Source organism: Pseudonaja textilis, chromosome 1, assembly GCF_049901715.1.
Source record: "Pseudonaja textilis isolate UNSWEBS1 chromosome 1, rPseTex1.2, whole genome shotgun sequence".
Lineage (NCBI taxonomy): Eukaryota > Metazoa > Chordata > Lepidosauria > Squamata > Elapidae > Pseudonaja > Pseudonaja textilis.
This window is the reverse complement of record NC_141990.1, coordinates 293,542,805-293,555,489: the sequence shown is the minus strand read 5'-3', so window position 1 is coordinate 293,555,489 and position 12,685 is coordinate 293,542,805. Positions and strand designations below refer to the sequence as shown.

General features: G+C 36.1%; 1 protein-coding gene across 3 annotated transcripts in view; it reads right to left on the bottom strand.

The window, feature by feature from the left end:
* PPP4R4 (protein phosphatase 4 regulatory subunit 4) overlaps positions 1-12,685 on the bottom strand; it is a 71,078-nt gene that overhangs the window by 14,558 nt on the left and 43,835 nt on the right. For 2 of the 3 annotated variants that reach the window (XM_087922134.1, XM_087922136.1), the window contains 10 exons: positions 12,463-12,568; positions 11,695-11,842; positions 9,368-9,512; positions 8,792-8,833; positions 8,632-8,706; positions 7,470-7,545; positions 6,325-6,405; positions 5,173-5,266; positions 3,720-3,787; positions 3,280-3,422 (listed from right to left, as the gene is read on the bottom strand). In XM_087922134.1, the coding sequence (XP_087778260.1) occupies positions 3,280-3,422; positions 3,720-3,787; positions 5,173-5,266; positions 6,325-6,405; positions 7,470-7,545; positions 8,632-8,706; positions 8,792-8,833; positions 9,368-9,512; positions 11,695-11,842; positions 12,463-12,568 (978 nt within the window). Of the gene's footprint in view, positions 1-3,271; positions 3,423-3,719; positions 3,788-5,172; positions 5,267-6,324; positions 6,406-7,469; positions 7,546-8,631; positions 8,707-8,791; positions 8,834-9,367; positions 9,513-11,694; positions 11,843-12,462; positions 12,569-12,685 lie in introns of all 3 variants that reach the window. The other variant, XM_087922135.1, reaches the window with a different exon arrangement.

Genomic DNA, 12,685 nt, shown 5'->3' with positions numbered 1-12,685 from the left:
CAGTTCCTATATCTCAGGGTTTGCCAACCTTTTGGACCTCAGGGACCACCAAAATCATAATTTTAAATCCCGGGGACCACTAATATGAATTTTGACTGATGGTGGCTTGCTGACATTGGTGGGAGAGAGAGAAAGAGAGAGAGAGAGAGAGAGAGAGAGATCTGATCTAACCTCTGTCTCTCTCTCTCTCTCACACACACACACACAAACAAACACAAACACACAGAGGCAGGGGTGATATTCAAATTTCTTAACAACTGGTTCTGTGGGCATGGCCTAATTTGTGGGTGTGGTTTGGTGGTCATGTGACTGGCTGGGCATGGCTTGTGTGTAAATATTATAAATATTTATGTAAATATTGATTTTTTTTATTTAAAAAAGAGCAACTTTTACCCAAAATCAGGCAAAGCAGGTAGGCAGACTGAGTTGCTCACAGAATCACAGATTAACTTAGAGATCTATGATTCTGCAATTGGCTGCCTGAGTCTGTCACATAAAATTTGCTTGCAAACTCATAAAATTTGCTAGCAAACTCACAAAATTAACTCACAACGCACCATGTATGCAAATATTGAATTTTATATTTTAAAAAGAGCAACTTTTACCCCAAATCAGGCAAAGCAGACAGGCAGATTGAGTTGCTCACAGAATTACAGATTCACTGCAGTCGGCTACCTGTACTGAATAATAGAAGCTTCAGTCCTAAGGAAGGTTCGGCTCTGCAGAGCCGAAGATCTAAAGATTAGCTAGAAAGCAAGAAATGCAACGATTTCCTTCTTTTAGCTAATCTAAATCTCCTGGCACAACAGAACAGCTGATGGTCAGGAAAAAAAAGGAAAAATAGCAACTTAGCAGGCAAGTTTGCCAGGTAAGGATTTGAGTGGGTGGGAAGAGTTCCGAGGGGCATGTGGGCAGCACAGTCTTGTGTTCCTGTGAGCCTGGATTAATTGCTTTTGGGGGTGCTTTGGGGGTGACATTCTCTGTGGACCACCAAAATTTTCTCGCAGACCACCAGTGGGCCATGGCCTACCGGTTGGCGACTGTTGCTCTCTCTCTCCTTCCTCAACAGAATAGTCAGACTGGTCCTCTTCTGAGGAGATCAAAAAATAAGGGTGGAACAACATAGAGTCAGTCCTTGGAGGGTGACTCTTCTGTTGACTGTGGTGTGTAATGGCTGGGATAGCACCTAACTGACCGGATGGGATACCTTGCTGTGTTTCCTCCCTCAGTCCCTGTCTAATTACCTCGGTAAACCATTGTTGCACCTCCATTGGCATTAATTGAGCCCCTATAGTTGGGAGGTGGAACGAGTCAGAGACTGGTTTGGGCACTATGCCACCAACCCCAGCTTGTTGGCATGTTGGGACAGGTGTAGGTGGAAAAACAGGTACCATTGGAGAGCAACCCAGCATCTCTGAAGTTTGAGGATTCCTAATCGATTGCCCCAAAGTCTCTGCAACTAAGACTTCCCACTAGGGGTCAACTGGACAACGTGTCGGATCCCCCCGGGCTCCATTATTCTCCATAGGAAGATTAAGATGTAGCAACTTCTCCTGCTCTTTCATGTAATTTTCCACTTGTCTTACCAAGGCTTTGTGGAGCCTACGTTCAGCCTTCTCATTTGCCTTAGATCTCCTGATTGCCCTGGCCTTGGCCCTAATTTTGTCTGCTGCCTCTTTAACTGAGCCCCCTGAATGAGAAAACGTTCCCTTGGATTTACAGGCCCGTTTTCCCCTTCCCTTATGCCAGATTTTGGGAACCTGAGAGGAAGAAAGAGTGGCGGAAGAATCATCCACTGTTTGTATACTGGATGCCTTTCACCACTCGTCTATCCACTTCTAGTGCTGTGCTCTCCCTTGAAAGCGGAGACCTAAACACTAAATCTTGCTATGAATAGATAGATTCTAATCACTTACAAATTGTGGGTGAAAGGCAAGGATGAGAGGACCTAACCTGCACCATCAATGAATCAGGCAACCCTGAACTGACTTTAAAACAACCAAACCAAAGGGAATATATAAGCAGTCCTGGCAGCTCTTCTAGCAGAAACAGTCTGCCTGACAGACAGACCACCAGCTGTTATGGAAAACCAGATGCCACTGAATGAAGGAGAAAGCCAAATGCTGCACACTATGGCTGAGTCTCCATTGAAACACAGCAGCAAGACAAACACAGGGCTGCTTCAAAGGTTCGTGGCCACCAGATTGTCTCAATAGCGCTGTTGCTGTTGTCACTGATTCAATTAAGCCTCAAAATGGCACTCCCGCCAAAACTACTCTGAAGGCCGCCTGACAGACTGATGCGAATGTTGAATTCCCAGCCAGGCAGATAAACGGCAATAACTGGGCTATTTTAGTCCTCTTAGCCATGGATTGCATCAAATTAAAAACAAAATCTAAATTGTCCAGCTGTGGCTTCTGTCACTTCAAATCTTCTTTGCTTCAAAATGGCACTCCTGTCAAAATTAACCGCTCCTGTGAAAGGGAGAGTGAAGCCAGGGAACTGTCACAGGAATCCGCTGCTCTGACTAGGCAACAGTCCCTTCTTTGGCAGGCTGCCTATCTGGCAGGTCAGCACTAGACGCCCCCAGTACCTTTCTCTAGGCACTGGGTGCGCAATTGTCGGAATTGTCCAAATCTGAAAACTGGGGCTCCCCTAGCCAGCTGACAGGTGCGAAGCCGGTTTCTTCACTTTGCAGCCGCTCCAAACACTTTTCTTACTATTTTCTGTGCGAAGGAAACATGAAGGTAAACCAAACCCTCTCGTGTCTCTAGTCCTTTTAGGACTGTTGGTGGAATTTAAATCCAAAGAAGTTTAGCCTGACAGCATCCCTCTATTTTTAAAAAACAGAGGAGCTATCAATAAAGCAGTCTAGGTAAGCCGAGACTGAATAGAAGAACTGGAGACAGTAGCCTGGAGGGGGTGTGTCTTCATTTTTTCTATTCAGTCTATAGCCAAGCAAAGCTGAATATATCCCATGCCTGGATCCTGCCAACATCACTCTGGAGAAGAGTTAAACCATAACTTAACTCATGGGTTGTCTAGTCTTATTAATAAATTAGAATGAATCTGTAACCACAACTTCTATGTTTTTGCTAAAATAGTGGTTAAAACAATCATAAATAATCATGTCAGCATAGCTATAGAACTGATGACATAAACAGTATTTATTTTTATCCTGAGTAGGAGAAACACCTTAAATGTGTGAACATGAAGAATCAGTTATTTATTGTAATCTTTAATTCTGCACTAATTTTAGTTGATCACTTACAAGCTAACCTTCCGTGAATGGCTCTCTTTATTCCCATTGCTTTTTTGATCAACTGTGTTATTTGTGTTACGAGAAGAAGATGGTAAGGTGGAAGTAGAATTAAAAGCAGCAGTGCCACTGACATTGGTGGGGCGAGTTCGGAAGGAATCATCTGAAAGAAAATATATAAAATTTCAGAAAGTCAGGTTATAATTAAACTAATTTGTTTCGGAGCTACAAATTTTGTTAGTTGTATGAACTGATTATCAAGCAGGCATGCTGGCTTATATAATTTCTTGCATTTGGGGCAAAACTAAGAGCATTAGGCTCTTAAAATGAAATGAAGCCACTAATAGAATTGTAACATTATTTTATTTGAGGAAAATGAGCAGTTAAGAAGTATGAAATATAAATAAATATATAAACAAACGAATGAATGAATGAATGAAAAGTAACACAGCTTTCTTACCAGTAAATGAGAACATAGAATTCTTTGCTACTCCTGACACAGAAGTATAGCCTACTGAAGAACTTTTGCTAAAGGAATAAAAAATATATAATGGAAATGTTACAATGTTTACTTATTATTATTGGGGTTTTTTTTATAATATTTCATTTCATAACAATTTATAACGTTACACATCATGACAAAATGATAAGGAATAAAGTTAAAGTGGGAACAAATCTCAAGTTCACAATATAAATCAGAATCATAAGCAACCGGTGAGAAAGAAAATTTGCAACCTTCCACAAATAAGTCCTGCCTTGCCTAGGAATTATTCAGGCATTTACTGGCAAGGGTAAACAAAATAATGCCTTAAATGATTAACACAGTAGGAACATTGACCTATGCGGGAAAAAAATATGTTTCAAACATCCTGGCCCCTAAAATTTAGAATGCTTCAAATAATAGCCAACAGGTTAAAGTGTGCCTTAACTTACAGAGAATTTTCTTCAAAGACATAGATGTGTGCACTACTTCAGTTCAGTCACAATCTAATTACATAGCAATAGTCCTCAACTTATCATCACAATTACACCTGGAGAATTTCGGTTATAAGTCGTGGTCATAACCTTTTTGCTTAACAATTCCAATCCTGGCTCTCCCCGTTGCAATCATAAATGACCACATGGATTGTTGAGCAGACGGGGTGAAAGAGGCACCTACCAAAAGTGGGCAGGGAGCTCCCTGCTGTGCATGAAAAAGAATGCCTGGCTTGTGTTTCTCCAGCTCAGTGCAAGAGTTCCCCTCCCTCAATCCAAGCTTCATTTCTGCAGTATTCTGCAGGCCAACCAAGGGATTTCCCTTCCGCCTATGAATGGAGGGAAGGGGGAAAATCCTTTGACAGTTAGCAGTATGATACAGCCTTTTCTATAAGTTTCCCCACTGATTTTTCTGGGAAGGCCAGTAGAGAAAGTTGTAAATAGTGATCACATGACAAACCATCACAGGAGTTCATCTCCCCTTCCTGCACGGAAGCCAACCACTGTGCTGGGTTGGAGAAAGGAAGCTTAGATCTTCAGGATCCAAGCTTCTTTCTCTGGCCCAGCACGGTGGTTCTCCTTCCATCTGTGTGCAGGAAGGAACTGATCACTGGGCTGCAGTAAGGAAAACCAAAACGTCTTCCTTTTCGGGCCTGTTACAGGAATTCCCCTCCATGTGCTAGCTTTTCTGTCTTCAGAAACATCTGTTTGCTAGCTTTTAAAAAATATACATTTAGCCCATTCAACTTTTTATCCACTTAATTTTTAAAGTACAGCACATCACTCAAAGAACCAATTTTTTTCAGCCCTTCCTTCTCCAAAAGAACTGTACATTTGAACTGGCAAACCAAATGTTATGCTTCCATAATGAGCAGCTACAGTGCAGGTTGCATATTACAGTCATAAACCTAACAATAGAGGAAAAAAATATTATATACCTGGGGCATTTGTCAATGTTGCCATATTTTGATTGCAGAGCTTGACTACTGAAAGACTGACTTCGAACCAATTTAGACTTTTTTACTTCTTTGCCTAAAAGAAAAAATTATAATGAATATAGCTCTTTCTGAGCAAATATATAACTGCAAATGCAATCCATAATCTGCCAATGAGTAATGCATGAATATCTTCTTCTTCTTCTTCTTTTTTGGAAACCATGGTTATGTTCCAAAAACTGTTATCCTCACTGACCATAAAGGTCCAGTTATTAATTTTATGGAATTCTGACAAGACATGTAATCTAATTTCACTGAATACAAGTTAATCATACAGGTTATCAGAATTAAGTCCCATTATTTACATTATTATACTATGCTATCTTTACCATATTGAGCTCCTGGAAAAAGGTGGGTAATATATTCATTCCATCACATATCCCCCTTTCATGGTAAAAAGCTTAAGAAAAACATATACAAAGAATTCAAATAGTAAACAAAAGAAATTAAAGATAGAAAACAAGGAAAAAAGAAAAGTATTTGCAAAACCTGGAGCAAAAATGAGATCAGAACTACCTGAGGCGACCCCCCCGCCCTCCAAAAATACCTAGTTTGAAATCTAGTAGATTTCTAAGTAGTACATTCACCCATATACATACGGCCCCAATCATTTAATCTTTTTAGAGGCAAGCAGTATTATATAGAGTGCAGAAAAAAAGTTCCAATCAGAAGGGGAAAAATGAAAGTATGAGACAAGAAAAAACACCAATATCCATAATTTTCAACAACTTCCTATCTTTGCAAATCATCCTTACAACCACCATTTTCTTATGCTGCCTTTTGTTCTTTAAACTTTTCAATTCTTTCTTTTTGAGGATATCATCAACTCTTGCATAACAAAATATTCTTAGTCATCTCCTTTGTCTTGGTTCATTCAGTTTTCCCCCCACAGATGTTAACAATTCATCCCCATTTGTTCTCTCTGTATTACCAAAATACTTCAATTGTGTTTTTCATACTGGTCACTCACTTTTGTTATCAGCCCACATTTGTTCATTCCCCAGTAATTTTTGGCCATCTTTTTTTACTATAACATGCTTCTTATGCAATATATTGGATTTATAAAAAATTGTGCAGAAGATATTTGTTTCTTACTTGCTGAAGCGCCTGAAGGGTTTCCAGAAACAGATATTGGGATAGTTTTGGCCAAAGTTGATGATGCTTTACTGTCTCTACCTAAAACAAAGGTTATTATATGCACTATATAAAGATCAACTACAAGAATAAAACTAATATTCCTACTATTTTAAATTAAGCACACTTCATCAAATATTACAAGCATTAAGTATCACTTGTATCATCAAGTGCCATATTTTGAACCTCACCAAAATGTAACATGCTTTTTTACAGATACTGCAGAAAAATAGGCCATCATTTTAATACAATGTTTAGTGCTTAAACTCTTTATCAGAACATTTAGCAATCAAGTATTTCAATTGAAAAGTTAATCCATAGAACTTAAAATAAGCTCAATATTGTTTGTTTCTACACTTAAAGAGTGGCATGGTCAGCTTGCTGGTAGAGCAAAATTGGAAACAAATATTTTTTAATGCTGGCTTTAGGGCAATCATAATGCAATACAGAAGGAATTAGCCTCATATTTCTCTTTCTTCTACTTCTTGGAGTGATTTTTTCAACTTTCTCCCATCATTAATGATGGCTTCAAGGTGCCAATGTACAAAAATAAAATATACTTAATACAAATAATGTAATGCTATATTTTCTTTTCTGTTATAATTTTTTACTTATTTTTTAAAGCACTGTTTTTATTATGTATTTTATGTTTCTTCTTCTTCTTTTGCTCTATTGTTTATAAAGCAATAATAATATTATTTAAAAAGCAATAAAAGTTTATTTAAAAAGGCTTTTCCATAATAAAATTTGCTAACTGTGTCAATCCATTTCAAACAATATATAATAATATAATAAAAATGCTCACTCAATAGTGAACATTTTGGCCTGCAATGATTTTGTGTTGAAACTTTTCCTAGAAAATAAGGACTAAGTCTTTTCCATATTGTAAGCCTGCATTTCATACTTCAAATATGCTGAGGGTCAATCTAGAAAAGTACAGACTGCTATGATATGCTTTCATAGTAAGTTAGCAGCAGTTATCCCTAGAGGGTTTTAATTAATACAATATCTACCACCTCCAGCTGACCACTTTTTGTTACCTATAAAAATAAATAAACAAGCCTTTGGAGAAAGAAAACAAACCAACAAAAATTACAACCACTTACGCTTCTTTTCATAAATTTTATCAGTCATATTTGTAGACCTGTTCTCATTTTGCTGTTTCTCTTTTTCTAATTGTTCCTAGTGGGGAAACAGTGTAATAAAAGTGTTAATGGAAAAATGAAATCTTGATTAATAGGCTGCAGCTTTTATGCTAGCATGTTTTTATGATCTGCCTAGGTTCAAAAAACTCCCTGAAATGCTTTATGTTATCAATGTTAAAATAATTGTTTGTTCAAAGTATATTTTGGTGCAGAAGCTGCCAACCTCCCCTAAAAATAAAGCCATCAATATATAAATAAGTTCTCCTGTGATGCTATCACACTTTTAGTTGCTTTTTCTCTGAAAAAGAAGACACAGCTGTAAAATTCTATCAGAGCACCCAGATTGGTTTCTCTGATTAGATGTTCTACATGTGGAGAACAATAATTTCTCCAAAGTAACCTTGATTTGGACCTAAAAGGTCTCAGTTTGATACACGGCATAATATAGAGAGTTATTAAAATAGAATCAACATAGAAGGGAGTGTAATTATATACTCTGGAATTTCCTGGTTATTAAAATCATGCCTATTATGAACAAAGCAAGTCCTCTTATATAGCAAAATAAACTAATTTCACAAAGGATGAAGTTAAAAAATATATGAAGGCAAAAACTGGCATCTGAATCATCCAAACATTAAAGCAAAATATCATGGGATGAGATATTTTTTGGATACCACAGTAGACAGCAAAATGTTCAACACCAGTTCTGACTATGAATTTATGTTGCTGTCAAGCAAGCCATTATAATTCCATTCATAACTTGAGAATAATGTTGACTACATTTTAGGATTACTGAGATGATGTAATGTGAAGTGCTATTAACACTATCAGTTATTATTAGTATCAACTATTTGGTGATGTACTTCCTAATACATTTTCTCCTCACAGCAATCTGAAATCTATCTGTTTAAAGCAAGCTACATCCAAGATTCCATGTCTTTTTGCACCAATATTTCCCCACATCTACATGGATACATTTTCCCTCAAGTATCAGGTTAACATGTAAGAATTTTTAGAATATTTTTAATGCAAGTTCATAAAAAAATAATTGTAAACCTTAATTAGATTTCACTGGTACTTTGTATAATAGTCAAGTAACACCTTTTTCATGCAATAAACATACCATTTCCAAAAGAAGTTGTTCCTCTCTTTCTTTCTGCTGATCCAATAGGTCATTTTCATAAAACCTCTTCTGAAACTGTTCAAATGTGAAACCAGAAGATCAGCAATCATGCTAGAAGCTTCAGTATATTATTACTGCTATCATTTTAGTTTATACTTACAGCATCTAAAGAGGTATCCATTCTGTCAAGTTCTAGTACCATCTATTAAAAAAAATAGTATTATTATAGGTCTGCCATAACTGTTTTAAAAGAATCTCAAATGGCTTGGATTTCCTACTAGCAATTTTAGAAAGGACATGTGCTCATCCAGAGGATAAGATATCAAGCTAGCTTGGGAACTGGGATGCTTACCTATTAGAAGCCTGTAACATTCTTTCAGCAGAAGTTTACTGATCATAATATAACAGTCTTCTAATTATAGATGCACAAGTTTGAAATATATATGATCTAAAGGAAACCCCTTTACTACTATCTCAGCTATAGCACGTTCATTATATCTATACGTTTCTATGCATTTATAGTAACATCATTATATTTGATTTATCTCAGGATGAACAGAATTAAAAAACTTTGCAACTCATACATTGGGTTCACATATCACACTAAACCAAGCTGTTACTTGGGTTTAATTGTTGCATTAAGCAAACCATGATTTTGTACAATGAAGTCTGTTATCTTAAGAATTATTATAAAAATATAAGAAAAATACTGAATGAACAAAAGAACCTCACATACTTTTTTAACAATGTTCAAGACGTCTTTATCTTTTTCCTCACATAGCAGTTTTCTTACACTCATTTCTAGCTGCTGCAGTAAATGTTTGTCTGTGGGAACCTTGAGGGTTGACTTCACTTTTGGTAATAAATAACAAAGCTTCATTCTATATAGGGAAATAATGTTTATATATATATATTTAATCGAAGATTATACTAGGTTAAAAACAAACAGAAACATGCAAACTGTGAAGTGATAAATAATATTGAGGTAAATAAAATATATGCTCTAAAGCCTCAAAAGAATTAAAGCCCCAGTAAAAAATGATAATTTCTAAAATAGACAGTGATGAAGAGCAAATTAAAGAAATGACAGTGATAATTAGGATTTATTCTTATTATCTGAAAGAGGTCATTTGTTCATGTTGGCTTGATATTATCTATGGAACTGTGAAGAAGACTGTCCCAACTCTGTTATGTATAGAAATTTTTCATACTGTTGTCTGTTTCCTTCATGGACCTTTAGGCAAGGTTATACAAATCAGATTTTCATTTTTCTGCCATTTATTGTACAGTATTTATATTTCTAAACATTTTAAAGAGTTTTTAAAAATTACTTTTATTTTAGATTTTTTTGTTCCACCTTTATTATTTTTATAAATAAGGGGGCAAACATATCTACTTCTTCCTTCTCATATTTTCTTCAAAACAACTCTGTGACATGAGTTGGGCTGAGAGTATGATTGCCTCAAAGTCACCCACCTGGATTGAACCAGATGAAATAGGGATAGGCAGATTCCTTTAGGATCAAGACATTTTTCTTATTATAGAGGACAAATGTACTCTTATATCAAGTATGATTTTAACTGCCAAATAGAATGATCTTTTCCCCCAGTTATCAATCATTTTCAACACATGTTCCAAATATTTGGGTTTCTGCTTGTAGACCTCCTCCTTAATGGAACAACCTATTTTATTTGATTCAGGATTAATTAACTTTTCTTGCTGCTCATGATAATCTCCAAATCTGTAACTCAAATATGTTCATATTTCTTTAATTTGCTCTTCATCAATGTCCAGCTTCCATAGACAAATGTTACCATTAAGAAAAACACTGCTTTAACAATTTTGATTTTTGTTATCACAGAAATATCCTCATCCTGAATTTGTCCCCACCATCACCTTCCTGTAATTCTCCAACACACCCTTTTCATTAACTTTTCTTTAACTCAAGAAAAGAATTCTGTCTATCATCTTTGCTTCTTTACTGCCTGTCATGAATTCACTAACCATGGCATTTAACACTGCTTTGACTTCATGTTTTAAATTTTTTTTAAAAACAATTCAAAAAATTTCCACACCACAAGCCAGGCAAACAGATCCCCCCTGAAACCTCCAGCTCAAACACACCCCAACCAGGCACCCAGATGAAACCTAGCTTCCTAATAAATGATAGCCGTCCATTTACTCAGAGCCAAGCTCCACTAAAAGCCTCCAATACACAATGTTGCCAGCCAATCAAGACACAAAAAAACACAAAACAGACAGAAGATATTAGAAACACCAATCAAGCAGAACACAGCAAATTTCAAGACCAATAAACACAGACCAAGACTCCCAACCAATCAGGATTAAGAAAAAAATATTCTGGCATAGCAGTAGGCTAGCCCCAAATTTAAAACTGAAATGGCTGTGAAAGTCTGACTCACAGAAGAACACAATACAGAAGCCTGATGATGGCAGATGAGATTCTGCCGAAACCTTGCTACAACTTTAAAAGCACAACTATAATGACGTGGGAAAATACCCGAACAAAGCCAAATGCCATATATGTAAGTACCCGCGAAAACTTAAGAATATATATGTATGTATGTATGTATGTATGTATGTTTTCTGAGATTCTCACGGGTATTTGTATGTGGATCTTTGTTATTCGGGTTTTCTCCCACATAAGATTGGAAGTATCTAGGCAACGTTTCGATGAAGTCTCATTCATCATCTTCAGACTTGTGTCTTCGGCTCTGTGCTTCTCACTCTGAGAGCCGAAGACACAAGCCTGAAGATGATGAATGAGACTTCATTGAAACGTTGCCTAGATACTTCCAATCTTACGCAAGAGAAAACCCAAATAACCAAAGATCGATCGATCGATCTATCTATCTATCTATCTATCTATCTATCTAATTACATAATTTATAATTTATATATATATATAATTAGATAAAAATCTTCAGAGCTTTAATATATGAATTCTATTCCAGAAACCAGGGCAACCTGTATTAAATGGCAATACGAAGCAATATGAATAAATCGAAGTGTTTTATTAATTTAGTATAACTTATACAGTACCTCACATTTGCTACTGGATCATGTGTAAGTTCAAGCACAGGAAGAAAGAAGTATTCACAGAAAAATGATTTGGAAAAGAGGTCTATGATGAATTCACAGGTATCTAAAAAACGTAATCTATTCCAATAGCTTTTTCCTTGGCCCAGTTCTGGAGAAAAAAAAATACCACTGATAGGTTATTATTTTGATAGAAGAAATGAACAAAAATCCAGTGCTTAACTATCCCCAAAATACTTGTTAATATTCTCAAATATAATGTAATGGTGTTTAACCAGCTCATCAGTATAATTATAAAATATGCTTTAGGTAATTTTTATAATGCTCTAATTGTACAGCCTAGAAGCAGAAAAGTCCACCAGAAGTGATATAAAGATGGCTATCTCTTGATAGGGCAGTACTACTGCAGCAGCTCCCCATATTAGCATTCCAACTGCTTTCTGCCCATGCTCTCAATCCTACAGAACACCTGTTAAACATTTATATTTAAATGTGACATTCATATTGGTGTACTGCAAATGGTGCTGCATCATCTAAACTTTTTAAAGATTATTGTGAAGCACTTGAATATGAATTGTCATGGTAAACTTGCATACAAATATTTGAAGCTAATGCAGCTGAAATCTTTATCATGGAAAACATCTATTCTATGGTAAAAATGGGGGCTTTCCTCTCTCATCCACAACAGCCTTCCCCTCTTATATGCAACAGCCCTGGTTTTCACTTAAATTCCACTAACTTCCTCATGATAAAGAGGACATCAAGACTTACGTTCAATCAATTTCTGGATGACCTCATATCTCTGTTCTTGCTTACGATTATATCGTAAGTATATACATAGTGTTCGAGCAGCTGCTCTTTGGACAGGTAAAACATTCTTGAAGAGAGAAAAAATACATTTCATTCTACAATATATATAAGTAATAAAGAATTACAGTTTGTTCATTGATGAGGAAATAATAGTTGAAAGTAAAAAGACAAAATAATAAAGCAT